Source organism: Tyto alba, unplaced genomic scaffold (assembly GCF_018691265.1).
Source record: "Tyto alba isolate M040663 unplaced genomic scaffold, T.alba_DEE_v4.0 Super-Scaffold_48, whole genome shotgun sequence".
Taxonomy (NCBI): domain Eukaryota; kingdom Metazoa; phylum Chordata; class Aves; order Strigiformes; family Tytonidae; genus Tyto; species Tyto alba.
The window spans coordinates 10,297,824-10,317,686 of NW_024881324.1; the positions used below are offsets into that span (position 1 = coordinate 10,297,824).

A 19,863-nucleotide genomic window follows, 5' to 3' on the forward strand; every position below is an offset into this window, starting at 1 on the left:
GTTACTATTGAGTTGTTTTGATTTTGGACAACTTCAAGGAGGATAGAGAAAAATGACAGGATGAATGCCTACGTCAGTTCCAGCTATTTTCTTCATTTTTCTCCTAGCAGAGACAGAAGAAAACTGGCTGCATGAACAGTACTCCAACACCAATGCAATACTAAAAACACAGAGCATCAAGTAGTTTGGATATTGCCTGTGCAGAAAAATTGACAATTATGAGTTACCTGGGTTTGGTACTGCTTATGTCTAACAGTTATAAAAACATTTTAAATGGGGGGGGGGGGGGGGGGGGGGGGGTGGTGGTAAAGCAAATGCAAAACAAAATAAGTTGGCAAGATCAGTTACAGACTTGCTTGCCATGAGAGAAGGGAGATTGTTATATTTGTTGCTTGCCTATGTTTACTTTCTACCCCTTCACGGTTCTGAAATGCCAGTTCAACAGCAGCAGAAGCCCTTCTGTGTAAACAGAAGCCTTTGCTCTACAAGCCCAGGTAGAAGACTAATAAAAAAACCTTGAGGAGGATATCAAAACCAACGCAACAAAAATATACCAGGCAGAGGAGGGGAAAAGGTTTGTGTCATCAGAGGGCACAGAAAGAATATCGAGTTTCCTTTGGAAGGGAGTCCAATTATCCCGCGCAGGAGCTCCCTTTCCGACACACGAGTGCAGCACGTTGTCTCTCCTTTCGGACAGCTGCGTTAAGGTGAAGAGAAACCGTGGCTTTTCAGCAGCGTCCCACCTTCCTGATGTTAGCTCCGTGTGAATGTTCCCCTTCCAAGTTGAATCGTTCTTCCCCAAAATTCTCTGAGGAACTGTTTGAGCCTCATGGAAGATGTCGATTTTTCAAGAGGAAGCATTTAAAAGGCAAAAGGTGAGAAGCAAACAATGTAAAAACAGAGTCATGGGAAAGCAAAGGAAGGAGGAAGGGAGGGGAAAGGATTCAGTTTTGCCTCTCTACAGAAATTGTTTTGATACAGTATCCCTGTTGCATGAATTTTCCATATGCCTGTGTCGGATCCACTACTTGAAGCCACAGAGCTGTCAGATGCTCGTTTTTTATGGTGTGCTTACGTGGCAGGCCAACCTTTCTGTTGAATCAGTCAGTTTTTCACAAAGCCAGGATCTGCAACCCAGAAAGATGTACATGCTCTTTTGGCCAAAAGAATGAACTCTGTAGCAGAAGTGAGTCGGCAAAGCAAAGCACTACATTCTGGTACCTAACAACTGTTATCAGAATCAGTGCTTTTACAGGAAAAAAACAACTTAAGAAATAGCAACTATTCTGCACACATATATGAAGCAAGTATCACAATGGAAATTCAGATTTAAATGATCAGATGCTATCATAAATTGGGAATTCTTAAAATAATCCAAAAAAATCTGACAAACTTTTGTATATGCTCAACTTTCTTTGCCTTTAACAAAATGAGGACCAGGAGACATTTAGTTCTTGAACAAAAGCCTTAATACTTCAGTTAAAACTTAATTTCAGCTTGTTGTAGACTAGGTAGAATTTGCAAAAAACCCAAAACAAAACCAACCACCACTCCACCCTCTTTACCCGCATCTGATTAAAAAACCCTCTAATCCCACAACTAAGTGAAAATATCAGTCTCGTAGGTATCACTTTACAGGGCTGGGGGGAGGGGGGGGGGGCATCTCCTGCACATTTTTTAGCTCACATCCCCAGCCTTTAGCATCTGAAAGATTATCTCCATTTTCTATGCCTCAAATTTTGCTAAAGTAAAATTGCATATTTAAATGCAGCATGCATTCTAATCAGGACGTAAACATTTAAATAACAGAATACAGATCTGTTAATCAAAACTGATTACTAGCTTTCTTTCTATTTACTGGGGGTTCTTCTGTAAAGATCATCTTAGCTACTGTTGCCAAAACTGTGTTTTTAAAGCCTCTTGGAAAAAAAGCTGATTAGTTACAGCACTGGCTCAAGAGACATGTTTTACATCAGTGTTTACTAGAAATGTGAGATTGAAATTAGCTTGCAGGTAACCAGTACATAATTGTGCATCCACATTAACCCTTTCAGTTAGCTTAAAAACAGTCTTTGTCTCCTCTGCCTCTTTTCCTTGCATCAGTAGATTTTAAGGCATTTAAAGTTTCTGAATGTCCTTACAGAAATATATGGTTAACCAGAAACTTTCAAGCTCTGGAAAACACTAACCACTACATCTTTTTCAGGCCATTATTTTCCACCAATAAGACATTAACGTTAAGAATCCTCCCTGTTTCTAAGTATTTTTCAATAGCTTTTCATAATTAATATATCCAACTACAGAAGGCCAGCATCAGTGAGCTAGGACTGTCGCTGGCCATGCTGTGCAAATTGCCATTTCTCAGCCAAATTGAAAAGCAGAAATTCACTAGCTGAATTTATAAGCTTTTAACACCCGACTGCAGGTGTCCACAAGAAAATATCTCAATGAGTTCAATCTATCTTTTACCCTTGATGCTGCAGACAGACAGGGGAAAGGAGGCTGCGAGGCGCGTGGGGCACGCCAGCCCGCTCATCACACACGCTCTCTCCTGAAGTTCCCTTTGACCATCCAAGACAGTAAATAGGAGAGATCTACTGTGCAAGCCTGGTCAGCATTTTACTAAAGCTTGGAGGTTGAACATTCAAAAGAAAAGCTGCTAGAATGTTAATTTCCTAAAGAATGGGGAAATCAAGAACTTTTTTTTTTTTGATGGAGGGGTAAAAGAAGAAAAAGAAGTGCAAAAATTACTGTAAAAGCTAGGAAAATACTTCAATGTTAACTTTTTTCACACTTCCGAACAGTCCTAAATGTGTTTATACAAACCCACGAGAAATGCAACCACACACACACTTGCACTTTCTGTCTTAGAGACTCTATAGAAATACTGCCTAAAATAATGGGGTCAGTTTTCAGATATACTGAAAATCCATTACCTGGCATTGCTTCTTGAGCATGTTACAGACAGATATCACATTCTTCAAACCTCTGAGCCTTGATTCTTAATACACCATGCTTCTCTGTACCAGTTTCTTGTGCTACTTTCTCAAAGCACTGTAAAGATGTTATTCCTGAAGAACATACTTCATTAACTGTATTTTTTAAAGGCCTCATCACATAAACTGCTGGTTGCTTCAGCAGAAATGTCTTTATACCTACAACTTTGTGCAGGGAGCAAACCGAAGCATGCAAAATGTCAGCAATATCAAAGGTTTGTGAGGCTTAAGAACAGGAGGAAAAATCAGGGAGGAATAAGATGACACTAGCAGTTTGCCTGTTTGACTGTTGGTTATATTTGCATTAGCAGGCAGAATGGTAAGAGAAGCTGTATCCATAGGAAGTGAGAACTATAAGTCACTCTGGAGTAAAAGAATGAGAGAAGAAAAAAAGCCACAGAGGAAGAAAAAAAGTAAGAGAAACATCACTTGCAAAAAAAAAAAAAAAACCAACAACAAAAAAAAACGCACTATTCATTTATTTTTGAAAAGGCATGATAGAAACCAGCCATGAGATACTGGAAAAACATTAATAATTAAAACCTGTTTTGTGCCAAGGCCATATCCCGCCTGGATGCCTGTGAAAACTTCCCACGAGCTCTGGGACGTGCCCCGATCTGCCTGCGGTGCCCGCTCACTCTAGGATATGGGATCCCTCCGGCAAAGGCCCCAAGCAGGAGATCCCAACCTGCTCCATCAGGGAATTTCAGAGTTTGCCCTGACAGTACTCTTGCATATGCAGATGACACACCAAGACAACTCAAAGCTTCAGAAAACTATAAACTGTTAAGACCGCAGGGCTTCTAAGCAAGCCTAACGACTAGCCTAATTAATGAGCCTGAGAGAGGGAAGATTGACCGTTTCAACAGGGGAGCAGATCTGCATTTAGCAGTCAAACAGCAAAAATTGGCTGGCTTCATACCACTGCGGCAATGGATTTCATGAACGTGAACAGGGATGGCAGCCAGGTTCCACAGCAATCCTGGTACCAACCCTTGCTGAAGAGGTACTGAAGACTGACCGCATGTCACAAGTCTGACAACAGTAAAATCATCCTGCACCACAACAGCAATTCCTCTGGTATCTCCAGAAGTTACATCACTGTTTCAGCTTATGTTCTAGAAATCTAAGAAGAAAAGGAAAAAGAACGAGAAGAAAACACTATTTCAAAACATCTTAACGGAGACATATACCTGGACATGACATACATACACAGTGTTCTAAAATAAATGTAAGATTATATTGGCACAGAAATATACTTTGTTTGAAAGAAAGAAAAAGCACCGCGGAAAACATAATTAAATGTTCCATAAGTTGTTATCACAAGAAAGGGTACTATCCCAGCCCCGTAACAAATGCATGCAATACTTGAGACAAATTCAGCAAGACTGCTGTGCACGCTACATAAGGATTTGTTTGAAAATTATTAAATCATCCCTGTAATAAAGTTTTGTATTTTCACAGTTCCTAATCTGCCTCTTAGCCACAAAAGCATTGCCTTTACACTGAAGAAGGCAATTCTCTTTTAAGATTGAAGGCATTAAACTATTACAACATATATACTTAGGTCTGCCTGTTGACAACTCAGAATTACAGGAACATTTTGGCATGTTAGGTATTTTGCTAATAAAAATTACAGTGTGAAATATTTTAAACACAATTAATACATACACCATTGTGCTTCCTTCACAGATCTGGGACAGAAATACCTCTTTCTGTAAGAAATCCTGAAGAAGGGAAAAAGATAAAACCTGTACGTCTACTGCGTAGAGAGACATGCACTCCTTTCCAAAAAGCACAGTGGCTATAGATTCCTTATAGGTAATGGAATAGCAAAACCACGACAGAAATTACATTTTAAGTGCCATTTCTAAACATTTCTTTCTTTTTCCTAGCTCTGTATTCTGTCTGCATTGCAACGTTTAGAGTAAGAACAAGCATGCGATCTCCCATCTGACTTAACAGCAGTTAAAAACAATGCCATTCAAGATTAACTTACCCTACTTCCCGCCCCCCGACACGAGGCCAAAAATCAGAGGAAATCATGCAGTGTGCTCTGGATATTCCATGACTACCACTGCTGGCGGGGCGTAAGCCACATATTTCATAGGTAACTAGGAACACACACACAGTTGTTTTGTAGCGACGCTGCGCCACAGGCTCCTGCCGAACCGCAGCTTTTCCTCCCTGCAGCTCGTTCCAAACTTTTTTTGTGATTTCAGCCCGGGAGGTCTGCCACGGGATTTACAAAGGGGACTTGGTGGGAACTTATCTTTTAAACACACGGGAATTCAGGTGGAAAAAAGTTCACAGGGTATTTAACATATGAACATGCATCCTCCGCTCACTGCTGCTGGTAATCAAAGATGTCAAATCCAGTTTACTGCATTAACCAGATTCAATTATAGGGGTGTCAACAAAGCCTTATGTCAAAGATGAAATTTTCAACTACACAGACTTTTTCAACTTTGCCTTAACAAAAATCCTTCTTCACAACCTGTGGATCATTACAGAGACATTTCTTCTTCAGTCTGCCACTAAAGGTCACACAGGAATCGCTAAATCAGCATATTCTTCAAGCAGTCTCATTGTGAGAGAAGCTTTAAGGTTATTTTAAAAGCTTTTGTATAAAAACAAACAGTACTGCCTTGCATACTGAACTAGAGCTTCCCCACTTCCCCCACAAATGCGTCACTGAAGGTGCTAAACATCTGCCGTAGGGGGTTTCCCCCCCACACTTCTTCTTAATGTAAATATTCTGACTTATGACACATTTAAACAAGTGGAGGGAAAGACTGCACTTCGCCCAACTCATCTAATTGGGAAATTTAAAGACCAGTTTATTCATCTCTTTTAACATAGCAAGGAAAATCTTACCTTCTCCAACTGAGTAAGAGCCTGAGTTTCAATCTCCATAATCTCATAAGCCATTACTGAACTAAAATGCTTACTACAGAAGTCCAGACTACAGAATGAACAAGTCTAGGAAATGCGTAACTGGTATAACTAGCTCTTTCAAAATGTGTAGCTTTAGGAAGTCTCCTTTATGTTTTCCAGCATAAATATTTGCAGCAGCTTGCAATTTGAAATCACATTGTCTGATTGTAAGAAAAAAACTCAAAATACATGCCATGAAAGGGAATAATTTCAGGATTAAAAACGAAACCAAAACAACGTAACCCTGGAAACAGTGTCTTTTTTCTAAGCTTCCCAAGTACATCAAGGTGGGCTACAGGGGTGACTGTTTTGGTGGTAACAATTGACTGAGGTTACTTAAAAAAAAACAAAAACAAAGTTTTCACCTCTTCAGCAATTTTGCAAAGTGTTAGGTCAACCAGACGAACAGACACTCCCTGCGCAAGGTCCCGCACCCTCGGCCAAGGACCGGGAATTCTTCCCCCTGCCCGGAGCAGCGGGTCGGTATTTATCACACCAACCCTTCCGAGCACCGTCACGCAGGCACAACGCAAGTCTGAAGGAAATGGTCCTATGCTGCAAATTCCTTTGGTGCCTTTCTCATGAAAGGGAAATCATTGGAACGAGGTGTTTTTAAATGGTAGCGATGGTCTTGAGAAGCCTACTGGGCTAGGGGCAAGGCCATGCGGCAACACAGCCCGCCACTGCGAAGTCTAGCAGACTGATGCAGTCCAAGTTTGAAAGTAATGACAGGAGTGTCAACAGAGAAGCTTGTGTAGCTTCAAAACAGTAAAAAGTCTGTTAAGAAAAACCCAAGACCATAAGCCTTCTCCTTTCTCTTAACAGCCCTTAAAAGATGTAGATGACCATAAACCTGCGAGGAGGCTCTCCTAACCAAGCTGCTCAACAAGCCTATCCTGGATTTTGCTATTTACACCTTAATTTCTAAGGGCTACATATGAGAAGTGGCTGTTGGAGTTTTTGTTTGGTTGGGTTTTTTAAAATAAGTTCACACACACAGACACGTACACCCCCCCACACACTAAAGCAGTTAGCTTACATATACTTTCACAGCAAACCAAAATCTGAGATGCAAGGTTTTAGAAAACCAACCAAACAAAAAGTCATATCCTTCTGAATGCTCATAAGAAAGCTGGACTCTTACAAAATGTAATTGTTCCTGGGCTCAAAAGACTGGACTTGGTTTCATCCCAGAGCCAACTGCCTGCTTTGATGGAAATGTTTGAAAGAGCAACTGCTGAAATCTTACTTTTTGTTTCTCTTTTCACTGGTACATTTTTTTTTTGGTGACCTTCCTAACACACTGGAGTTCATGCTTCAGCAAATGCCAAATTCTGTAGCATTTCTTGCTCCATGCTTAATTAGCAATAAAGAAGATACAGGATGTAAAGGTGAGGCAGAATTAGATCTGCACTGTTTCTACTTTACTGTATTCTGAAAGAAATCTAACTGGTTTATACATAGCTTTCAAGCCCCAGTTCATTGCTGCTTTCTTCGTTTCTGTATGAATTCAATTTTTTCTAAGCTTACCCTTCACCAATTTCTTCCAGCTCGAGCCTGATTCTAACTGCAATGATAATGATTTTATATTCCATAAAAATACAATTTGTTGTTTTCTACTATCAAGAGAACAGAACTAAGCTCTTTCCTCCATTCTTTTTCTTTCATCAACATTCTTGCAGGTATTTCTTTGCAATCCTGTTAGTTGGAATACCATTCTTTTATCCCCCTTCTTCATGTTATCTTAACTCCCCCTGAAAGCACCTATTTTTGCCACCGTCTGTATCCAGCAGACTCTCTTTGCATTATCCCCATTTGCTTTCCCTAATATTTAGAGTGCATATGCAGAAATCTATACATATTCAGAGCTGACAGTGCCAGCTACAATCAAGTTTGGTTTTCTGGACCTCTTTATAACTGCTTAAATCTCTGCCAAATTTTGTTCATTCTGAATGAAAGTTCCACGCCAAATTTTAGGAGTCTTTTATTTTACTTGTAATATAGGTGTCAACTGCGACCTGTTCAGTTTCCTGCTGGTTTACCAATACACTAAAATTCTTCAAGTCATCCATTAAGAACCTCCATCGCTTCCCAGTTTTGAAATTTGTCAGCAGAAGGGGGGTTCTGGAGGGAAAAGCAAAGAAACCAGAAATAAGGAACCCACCTTTTGCTAACCTTATAAAAATCCATACCTGTCTTTGGACAATTAAAGAAGCTCAGAAAGCCTGCTGCTTACACATGGCAAATAGAGATTTCCAACATAGTTTCACAATGAGTGCAAGCAAGAGGCTCCAGCAGCAGTGGGGCTGGGGGGGGGGGGGGGGGGGGCAGGTACAGCATCAGGGAACCAACCAACCCAACACAAAAATTACCCCCCTGCCTGGGATGCCAGCAGAACTCACTCGGGGAGCCATCACTTCTTCCACCATGGGACCAGCGAGCACACGAGCGAGGGAGGCAACACAACGTGGGAAACAAACCTCTGCGGTGGGGGAAGGCAGGACCGCTTCTCTTCCTCCTCCTCCTCCTCCAGCGGCAACGGCTTCAACCACTCTCGAAACCAACTGGGAAAGGATGCCATTAAAGATGTTCCCCCCTAGAGAGTTCTCCTGCAGCGAGTATTCCCTCCTGGCTGCAGGGAGTTTCTCAGCAACAGCTCGAAGCTGTGCATGGCGACGCAGAGCGCTCGCTGACGGGAGTGAGTTCCTTCTCCACCCCCCAGCGCGGGGTCCGCCAGCGCACCGAGAAAGCCCGCGCCCCAGCTGGAGGTCCCAACACGCCCATGACACACATGAGACACAATGTCGGTCAATACAGTGGAATTCCTTGGGTTTGGTTTGGTTTTTTGTTTTTTTTTTTGTTTGTTTGTTTTTGTTTTTTGGGTGTTTTTTTTTTGTTTGTTTGGTTGGGGTTTTTTTGTTGTTGTTTGTTTGTTTGTTTGTTTTTCTGTTTGGTATTTTAAAAGCTAGGAAGTAACCTTTAAAAATACCTTTTAATCGTTAAGATTGCAAAGCGAAGCAGCAGTAAGTTGGAGAATGCCAAAACTAAGGGTGTTTACGCAAACTAAGCCAGTGCGCAAAATGGGCCACGATCACTGCTTGGCTCTGTTTACTACCAGTTTCTTCATCATCTTTTCTGTTATTTAGCCAACGAGTGTCTGCTTCACAACACTAACAACTTTATCTTCTGAGCCCTTAGAAGCTGATGTGGTACTGGTATCACCAATTTGCAGGCAGAAAGCAGAGGCACAGAGAGATTAGATTTGCCAAAAGTGTTGGATATGCTTAGATCTTCAACTTAAGTCACCTAGACCTTGTTTTTTTAACATATTTTTCTAAGGTACTTAGCACTCTTGCATCCAAACTGTAGCCACAGGGACTGACTGCGGTTGCAAGAACTCAGAATTTGTGCCTGGGCATCTCAACTCAGGCAAAATGCAGCACATGCCATTAGTGCCTGGCTGAAAAGGTTTGGTGTAACAGAATCACTCAGTCTCACACTAGAAACTCAGTAGTAGAGGCAAGAATTAACCACAGTTGTCTCAAGACAACACTGAATAACACTGGATAACACAGTGTTATCCACCCTACTATTCTTTTCCCTCTTGCAATCCACTCTCAGGAGGCTTTTGTCCACCACCTGTGGGCCCTGACATAAGCCCCGACCACCCTGTGCAGCGAACAGGACGAGACCTTGTTGAAAACACATGATCAAATTTAGTGACAGGGAACAACGAGACTGGAACAGGACAGGTAATGGGGAAATATGGCAAATTATATCATTAAATCCAATCTTTCTTACACTGCAGAGTATTTTAGACAATTTTTCACATGTAAATATAGACGCTATTTGCATTACGATAAAATTTAAGGGCTGCAGGCAAGATGATCTCTAATGTGCAAGATGTTGGAGCATACACACTGTAAGAAACAGGCTGAAGATCTTATACTCTAAACAAGTAAAACAAAAACAAACAAAAGAGAGAAACATTATCATTCCACATCTCAAATGAGAAATACGAGGCACAGAGAGAGTACTTCAATGGTCTACAGGAGATCTGGTCTATTCATTGCATTACAGGTGAATCTGCTCATACTCCAGTTGATGAAACACCAACAGACCATGCATTCTCTTTACTTTCATGAGGGAGGTTTTGGGTTCAAATTTGGTTTGTAGAATAAATTATGCGAAACAACCTGAGATACAGAAACAAGAACTGCTGTCAAATCAAGGGATATTGCTACGACTGAGTCACCAAGTCAAAACTCTGACTTCGTGTTCCACCCATGTCTCACACATGCTCCCGAAATTTAATTAAGACATACATGCAGCATCTTCACAAATACGCCATAGAGCGCAGACCACTAGCACTTCTGATGTACCAATACTGCATCAACAGCCCCTCAGAAATACCCTGAAGCAGAGCATTATTTTTGCCCCAGAAACAGTACCAAGACCCAAAAGTCAAATGTTGCGCTTCCACATTTCTTCTGAACCAAGCGAGCACAAGTTACTGAAGTGAGCCTTGAAAAATCACAGCAGTTTTTTTAAGTCATTTGATGCAAATCATGAACTAAAGCACAGCACACCAATCAATTCTCAAGTTTTATGGACTACATGACCAAACACTAATAAGAAATATCAACCTGTCAGCTTTCAGTGTAGACAGGCCTATTTCAGTACTGAAAGCACATTACAATTTTAAACCAACTGAAAGAGCCTTTGATAAATCACACTTAAGACATAGTAGATGCCTAGTTCTTCTGGACATCATAAGGCCCAGAATGTATCCAGCTTTCCAGCAAACTTAAGCACGCTTTTCAGATTACTGCCAAGCTATCAAGCCATTGAGCAAAGCTATTCATATTATACTTGCATTTCCTTATCAAATGCGAAGTGTTAAAAGATTTGGAGATGACGGCAGAACTTTATGGGCCTGTCCGCCATTTGTTTCAAATAGAAATATTCCATTGAGAAGGAAAAACAGAAACATCAACAATTTGTCTTCTTAAAAATAACAGAAAGTTTATATGAAAAGAGACAAAGTTCAAAATATTTCTGTTACAGTTTTGTATTGGTGAATTAGAGCACTGCACTAAACACTGCACACATAAATAAGTTTTCATTTGAAACTCTGCAACTGGGTACTTCTAAGTAAACAAAAACATGAGTTGTTTTTCCTTCTATATCCTCACAACCATCTCACAACAAACCAAGCCCACTCAGCCCAGCTAAAAGCATGATTCTCTAATGTAACTGTACTTCTGGGAATACATTACAGCTTCTATGAATTGTTTTGTTACACCCGTATATCAGTTGGCCATGTAAATATAGCATGTAACTGCACACAAAGTAGTCTTTTCATTAGTTTTAGTGAGCTAAAACTTCATACAACAAATAAAGTAAATTAAGAAAAGACAATCTCTGGATGTCTGAATAAGGTATTTTCCTCTTCTGCAGCACACATTTTCTGAAGGGGGAGTGATGATGCTTTTGATTAGCAACACGATACACATCTTTAATATTTAAGAGACTGTGACAACATCAGGAACACCTGGTTATAAACTCAGTTCCGGTCACATAGCTGACAGGTAACCCACGCCAGGCTTTCCCCAGGAATACCTTTGGCCTTCCCCTCTGACACTACCAAGCGTTTTCCAGAACATGCACGCATCCAATCCATACCCTTCTGAGACCTGCAAAACTGTTTCTCTTAAACTCCTCCCAAATTTTAGCCGCTCGTCCCTGCTGCTGGGGATGCCCACGACTGTGAAGTTACTCAGGAGACTAAGTCTGGCACTGGGCACAACTCCTCTTATCAAAGCAGTCCACTGGTAATGGCAACATTTTTCATGTAAGGACGCATTTGCAGTGAGAAGCAGGAAGACTCATGGGACAAAACAACATAACGAAACGAGTGTGGTGCAACAGATGCCTTATTGGTACCCTTCAGACATGACATGCTCATTCAGCTGCAGTCAGGCATTAAAACCATGTCACTGACACATAGTCAGGAAAAGAAATGACTGATTCTTTTTTTTTTTTTTTTTTTTTAATTTGCAAAATAATGCTTCCCATATCCTGTCCTCTTGATGCAGTTTTGTTTTCCTGCTATAAAATCAGGTTAGTATAGCACTATATTGACTCACCTATAAACAGAGAGTAAAAGCCAAGAGGACCACAGCACACAAAAAAAAACCCACAAAAAGTAAATTTGATCTTCACTGATCCTGATACTTCAGGGCCACTGCTGATCTGCCAAAGGCTGTCAGGTCCCTCAGAAGTATACAAAATGAGTAAAATCAAGCCATGTCACAAAACAAACCACCTCAAGGTTTCCTGCCAAAATCTTAAATTTAGCGCTCTCTATAAAACAACGCTGCTTCATTTTCCCCAGACAATACGGTTGCTTACAGTAAACAGAGGCAGTGTTAAAAAAACCTTATTCCTATGCTGCAGCAAACCTCAAATTAACTAATGGGAGTGTGTGTGGAGTGTTTATGGTGAGGGGTTTTTTTATTGTGTGGGGTTTTTTTTGGGGGGGGGGGCGGGGGAAGGGAGGGTAGGGGGGCAGAGGGGTGAGAAGGGGAGGGGATTGTGTTGGGGTTTCTTCAGGTGAAGATACTTTAAGTTCTTTGACTTGGTTGTTTATTCTCCAGGCTGACTTGGAGTGGAAGTGCAACCCAAGCAACTCATCTGATGCACAACAGGATAGGGACTCAAGGGTTGCTCAACTGTGATCTCTAAAAAAAGTTAAACATTGATGTGCCCTGGACAGGTCCAGTTAAAGCTGTTGGCGATTTGCGCGCTGTGAGGCAAGGAGAGGAGTTGGGACAAGAGAGGGAGAAGCTGGGTGAGGCCATGGAGCTTTCTTTGTACGTAACAAAAAGGTGACAATCAGGTTTAGACAACTTAAAAATACCTTCTAACCTAAAAATACAAGTTACTTAATCTTTTATCTCTGTCTTCCAAAAGTTATAAAACATAACAGCTTGCAGAGCTTCACCTTCGATCATAGACATTTATTGTTCTTGCAGATTTAGTCGCCATCGGGACTAATTACCATGGACGAGTGTTAAAAACCTCAATTTTATAAAGCGTTAATGGCTAAGAGTGTCAACTTAAGATGGGTCTAACTTTGCATACATAAAAATAAGCTGTCAGAAAAAGATCTGCGAAATCTTTCAGCCTCCTCAAGTTGCAGCAGAAACTGAGGGTTTAAGGAAATATTTTCTGCAATATCCTCAGAGACTGATAAAATGACTGAAGAAACTGAAATCCAGTTTTCCTCATTACCTAGATAAAAAACGGAAATAGGGCATAACTAATGAGAAGTAAACTGATTTTTCAAATCACTTCACCTCTAATAACCCATGATAGTAGCAATATATGCTCACAATGTAGAAGTTTGCAGCACCTGTGTAGTTTTAACAATCATTTAACTGTTCCAACATAATTTCAAATTATGGGCTCACTGTATACCTCTATTCCCCTTCTCAACATTTAACCCATCTTAATTCATTCAAGAACTCCATTAGTTGTGGAAAAATAGGAACCGATGAAAAGTGCTATTACAGGGGGCGATAAAAGCTAAATGACTGGGCAAATTACGCAAGGAAAAAAAAAAAAGCAATTAATTTCTTACACAATTAAGAGTTTAATTAGATTATTTATTTTAAATGCATTTATTTAAGTGAATAGAAAGCTTTACAATAGACTTAATTCCTATTAAGTTTCAAGCAATACAAGAGTAGGTTTCAGACAGAGTACTAAAATTAGATCACTCTCATATTTGATCAGAAAACTTAAGCTCAGCTAAGTCAGCAACTTGGTAAGCAGCAATATTAAAAACTGGGCTCAAATTTAGTGCTTTGCGTTCAGCAAGAAGGGGAAACGGCATCACCTAAATGTGAAATTCCTGATCTGTGATGGAGGTTTACCCATCACACCGAGCAATACTACTCAGCACTTCCTGAATAAAGACACTGCAAAAATGTCTTCTCCAGCGGAGACTGTTCGTGGTAGCAGTGGTAAGAGTCTGCAAACACGAGGTCTCGGACACAGCTGTACGCACGAGCACTCGAGAGCCTCTCTGCTGTAAACTAACTGAAACACATGCGGATGTTTGTCGGGTTTTGGCACAAAAAGTTAAAACCGGAATCAAATGCTGTTCCTGCCCCTAAAACTTTATGATGACGTTTGTGGTTTTATAATCACTTTTATTCTCTGAAGGGATATTTCCATACTGCAACTGTAAAATTCACATTAAAAAAAAAGCTGATGACAGCTACACGTGAGGGTGCAGGTGGAAGCACGTTCTCCCGAAAGCTGCATATCACGGTGGGGATGGAAGCGTGTTCTCCCTCAACATATATGTCTGCTCGTCAACTGACCTGTGTTCTTCCCCTCACTTAGCTCCTCCGGGGCCACTTTTACCAAGACAGTAACAAATAACCATAGGATCGGACTCCTCACGTCCTTCTGCCAGTCCTGGGCTCGGTTAAGTGCACTGGGATTTGATTCAAGGGAACGCCTGGACACGTAAGCTTGCCAGTTCGTGGAGCAGGTCGCTTGCCTGCTCGCTCCTCTCCACAGCCAGCCAGCTCCCATTTGGCTGCGCAAAGGCAAGGCAGCAAGCAGACCAAGGTCAAACCTAGCAATGCCCGAGGTAGCGTGGGTGACAGATGATAAACAGCGAGGAGGCATTCATGGGAGGAGGGTTTGATGCCCTCGAAAGCAAGCCAAACCGATCACTATTGGAAAAGACAACTACCGGCTGTCAGATCCCGTGCTGCTTCTATGTTACACGTGTTTCCCACCTCCCTGCATATTTCAGCTGTAAACTCTCTGGTAAGGAAACTATGTCTTCCTTTGCATTTTCAAAGTTCATGCCGGTTATTGCTGTAAGCTGAAGGATATCAAGAATGCTGTCAAGCACACAGACTGCAGGAATAAGAACAGATTCCACTTATTTCTCTCAAAATCAGAGCTGTCTCGCGGACGACTCCTAAAACTTGCTTGCAAACTATTTATGGATCAAAACAGACTTCTTAAATACATATTCATTTAACCTCATAATTGAAACTGCAACCGAGCTTCCCAAGAGCTTTTCTTTCTCAGCTGAGAGCTACATACCTCTCAGATTTCTGGGATGTATCTGCTTTGTCCGAGGCATTTTCCTCTAATCTCATACACCACTTTCTCGTCTCAGAAATGGAAAGTACAGCAAGCAGAGAGATGGCAGCTCCATAAACTTGTCAAAAGGGTCAGTTAATCCGTATGCTAAAAAAAAGAGAAAGAAAAGTTATAAGATGTATGCATTAGTAAGGAAAACAAAGATACCTATCTACTCCTTTTCATCCTCAAACGACTATGGATATTAGCGATGAGCAAGAAATATTTCTGTACCTATCATTTTAAAGAGTGAAATGTTCCAATATCTTACGAAAACTACATGAGGGCGAAACTCTTTTGGGAATTACTCAGGAAGCATGAGAAAACTAAGACACTTTTCCACATTTGTCAGCTGTTTTCTAGCCAGAAAACATCTTCCAACAACTCATGTCCCATGCAAATAAATCCAGAGGACTAAACAAAATTTGACATCAGGCTTTAAGATACAGGTCTTCATCTCGAGGTGAGAGAAAAGCGGAGTGGAAGGCAAACACACACTGCATCAGCAATAATCTATCATCAGCTACCGCCGGGCTCCTTACACGAAGCATGAAGCCCAGAACCCCTCAGGGGATACTTCTGCCGAAAATATCAGTGCACAGCAGAGAAACACACTGGTTCTTGACCCACCTGCAGGCTCTCAGACACGCAAGCATTTACAGGAGGCTGCAACCAGCAAAGCCCCAGTACAGATAAACCCCATGGACCAGGGGATTCTTTTAATAGCTTAACACACAGATTTGCTGCTAAACTGGCACAATCCTGATTTTTGCACCCCCAGACCTACATCTTTTTCGAGATTAACAAAACTTTCTTACTTTTCCAACATTCTTATGACTTGCCTTCCAGTTTAAGGAGCATTTTGTCTAGTTTCCGAAACCCTACAGGACACGAAATCTCCCACAGAACTATGGCAAACTACTTCTGCACAAGAGCTTTAAAAAAATAAAATGATCGGTGTAATTTCACTCTTACAGCTAAACAAAATAAAAAATTAACCACTTTTCACTTTTTTTTTTTTTTTTTAATAGTAATACTACCTCATGTTAATAGATTGGGGGTTTTTTCAGTAAGCACTAGGAAGAAATTTTTAAAATTTATATAAACTTCAGAACGGCACATAATATGGACATATTATGATTAAGGATAGCTACACAAAGAAGGAAGTATGTAGAATTTTTAGCATTTGTCCTAAGTATTAGTTTAGGGGTTTTGTTTTTAAGACAACCATGTTTTTGTAAAAATGGAAGTCAAACCCACTTGAAATAGACTAGTTGCAACAACTCCTTCAGTCTACAGACTGTTGAGGAATATCATCATTAATTTTTAATGTTTCTTTTGTCTGTTGCTGCATAAAAGGACCCAAACAGGAGAAGAAACTGACTGCAAATGACACAAAGGAAGGCTGGAAAACGTTATTCTGACTAATGGTTCTTCACTAGGGTATTACTGCATGTTACAGGAAAAACAAGGAAAAAATCTAAAACAGAGCACACAGCCTGTCAAGTTGTTCACTCATAGCACTTTATCTGCAAGGATAACTGAAAGATTTAGGAACGAAATAAAACCTTATGCTAACAAGTCCATTTTCCCGGTCTTGCACACCAACTGGAAACGCAGAGAAGTGGCTGCATTGCTTGAAGCAACAAGCCCCCCCCCCCCCCCCCCCCCCCCCCCAAACCCCGGTTCCCCTTTACTCTGGGCGCTGCTGGGCTGAGGTTTTTTAAAGGTGATAATAAACACCGTCACTTCTTTACGCAAGTTATCTGAAGCAGGAGTTTGAAATCCCCCTGGGTATCCGTAAATCACAAGCACCTCCCGATGCTCCCCTGCAGCACAAATGACATCTTATTTACGCTTTAAAACCACCAATTTCCCCCGCTCGCCAGCAGGACTCATTCTTTCAGGGGAAGAGATGGCCGTGTGAAAAGCCACGGCGGAAACACCGTGCAGGACCCACGCGAAAAGTCATTCCCTCCTTAATTTGAATAAAAAGGGAGAGGGAGAAACGGGCCTTTGCAAACGCAGCGGTCACATATCCATCCATCCATCCCCGCTCTCCTCCAAAACAAACAAACAAAAAAAAAAATTAAAAATGCAGATTCGGGAGCGGGGCGAGGAGGCGGCCAGCCCCGGAGAGCCGTCGGTATGTGCGAGCAGGGTTGCAAAGGGAAGGGGAAGGGAGAGAGGGAGAAAAAAAAAAAAAAAAAAAAAAAAAAAAGCCACACCAAAAAAAAAAAAAAAAAAAAACCATGAATGAATAAAGAGGGAGGAGCCTGGGAAAACCCCTCTGCAACGCCGCACCGAACAAAGCGCTGCACACATGCCGGGGGGGTGGGGGGGGCCGGGGGGGGCGGCCGCAGCCCGGCACCCAGCGGGGCGGGAGGAGTCGGGCCGGGGCTCCGCGGCAAACATCCCCCCCCAGCTCCCCAAATCGCGGCTGTGAAGCGGGGGGAGCACAGAGATAAACCGCCCGGGGGTGTGTGTGAGGGGGGGGGCAGCCGGCACCCCCAGGGACAGCGCGGCCGGGGCGTGGAGTCCCGGCATGGGGGGGGGGGGGGGGATTGGGGAGGGGGGAGTGTGTTGGGGGGGGGGGGTAGCGGGGCCTGCGGTGCTCCCCGTCCCCGCCCGCCCCCCCGCCGCCGGCGGAGGACACATTGTGTTGTGGCTGCCGCAGCTCCGCGTAAAGGGGGGCGCCGAAGAGGAGGGGGGGGGGTGTTGGTGGTTGCGCCCGTCCCGCACCCCCCCCACTGCGTCCTCCCGAGCCCCCCAAATCCTTCCCTCCCGCACACTCCCCCCCCCCCCCCCCCCCCCCCTTTCCGCGGGGCTCGCTGCAAACCTGGCGCGGCGGCGGCGGCGGTTGATGGCGGCGGCGGGGAGCGCGGCGACCCCTGCGCGGCGGCGGCGGCAGGGCGGGGGGGGGGGGGGGACGGAGGGAAGGAAGGGGGGGGGGGGGGGGGAGCCGGGAGCCTCCTTCACTTGACAACCTCAAACACAAACATGACCCAGCGCCGCCGCCGCGCCCGCACACACACACACACGCACACACACACACACACACACACACACACACACACAACACCCGGCACTGTCCCCCCCCACCCCGCGCCGTCCCCGTCCCCCCCCCCCCCAACCGGGCTGGCCAAGGCGCCGCCCCCCGGCACGGCCCCCCCCCCCCCCCCGCGGCAAACCCCTCCCCCATGTCCCACACGGGAGCCGACCGATCCCGGGTGTCCCCCCCTCCCCCCCCCCCGTTTTGTGTTTCCACGGGGGGAGGGGGGGAGGGGGGGAGGGAGGCTCCCCTGACAGGCGGGAGGGGCGGGGCGGGCGCGGTGGGGGGAGGGCCGGCGGACACGGGCTCCCCACGGGGAGAGACGCGTTCTCCCCCGCCCCTCCCCCCTCCGGCGCCCCGGTCACTGGCGGGGGGAGGGGCGCGAAGCGGCGGCGTGGGCCGCGGGGGGGGGGGGGGGGGGTGGAAGGAGGAGGAGGGGGGTGGGGGGGGGGCGGAGGGTGTTTTACCTTCTCTCACTTTCTATTGCAGGAAGCGGGGCCGGAGCAGTGACGTCACCGGGTCTCCCGGCCCCGCCCCCTTCCCCGGGGCGGGAGCGTGGGGGGGAGGGAGGGAAAGGGGGGGGGGGGAAGGCGGGTGTGGGGGAGGGGTCGGGGGAGGGGTCACCGAGGGGGTTTCCTCGCGGCCCGGTGGGGGAGGGCCGGCGGCGCAGCGTGAGGCACAACAGAGCCGCCGCACCGGTGGGACATCCCCCCCCCCCCCCCCCCCCTTCAAAAACCTTTCCCCAAACCCCCCGCCCCGGGCTGCACGGGGAACGGGGGGGGGGGGGTCTGTGTCCTCAGGGGGTCCTGCGCGGCGGGAAAAACTTACCGCCCCCCCCCCCCCCCCACCCACCCACCCGCCGCTCGGGGCGCTGCGCTGGGGCGCGTCGCGCTCCCCCCTTGCGCGGCCCGGCCCCCGGGGCACCGGCACGGCCAACAGACACACACACACACGGAGATCCCGGAGGTTCCTCCCCCCCTCAAACACACACCCCCCCACACACACCAGTCCCGTCCCCCCCCCGTCCCCCCCCGGGCTTCCCCCGCGCCCCCGCCGCCCGGCCCGGCCCGCGGAACCTCACCGCCTCGCCGCGCATCCTCGCCCCCCGGCTTTAACTTTTCATCCCGGGCGGCAGCGAGCCCCCTCCGCCGCGGGAAGAAGTGGGCGGGGGAGGAAATACGAGGAGGAGGCGCGGCGTGCTCTCGGGCCGCAGCGCCCCTTTTTTGGCCCGGGCCGCGGAGGTTTTTTGTTTGTTGGGGTTTTTTTGTTTTTTTTTTTTTTGGTGGGGGGGGGGGTGGGCTGTGCCGCGGGAGGTCGGTTTCCCGCATGAGCTGTGTGTGGGGGGGGCTCCCCCCGCCGCGGGCAGGCAGGCACGGCCGGCACCAAACGCCCTGCACCCCCTCGAGGTGGAGGGGAAGGGGCCTGGGCTGGGCTTTTGGCGTTGAGGAGGTTGGGGGGAGGGCGGGGGGACACACACACACACGACACTTACATGTTTTTATTTAGTTAGTTCTTTATTTCTTTTTTAAACACAAACGCCCTGACAAAGAGGTGTTGGCTGTTTTTCATTACCGCTTGGGTTTTCCATCAGGTTTTACGCTCGGAGCCAGCACGTGATGGCTTTAGCAAATAAACCCAATTAAATATTTCTTGCATCACCTCACTGTTCTTTCTCCTCCTCCTCCTCCGCCTGTACTCCCCCGG

At 45.0% G+C, this 19,863-nt stretch overlaps 1 protein-coding gene across 5 annotated transcripts in view; it reads right to left on the minus strand.

The window, feature by feature from the left end:
- The window catches only part of HIVEP1 (HIVEP zinc finger 1), a 128,164-nt gene extending 108,855 nt beyond the window's left edge, over window positions 1-19,309 (minus strand). For 2 of the 5 annotated variants that reach the window (XM_042806630.1, XM_042806625.1), the window contains exons 1-2: window positions 17,947-17,992; window positions 15,069-15,215 (exon numbers count right to left, since the gene is read on the minus strand). In XM_042806630.1, the coding sequence (XP_042662564.1) occupies window positions 15,069-15,108 (40 nt within the window). In that variant the 5' untranslated portion in view covers window positions 15,109-15,215; window positions 17,947-17,992. Of the gene's footprint in view, window positions 1-15,068; window positions 15,216-16,675; window positions 16,746-17,946; window positions 17,993-18,626; window positions 18,676-19,240 lie in introns of those variants that run through there. The other 3 variants (XM_042806626.1, XM_042806627.1, XM_042806628.1) reach the window with 3 other exon arrangements.
- Window positions 19,310-19,863: the final 554 nt, after the last annotated feature.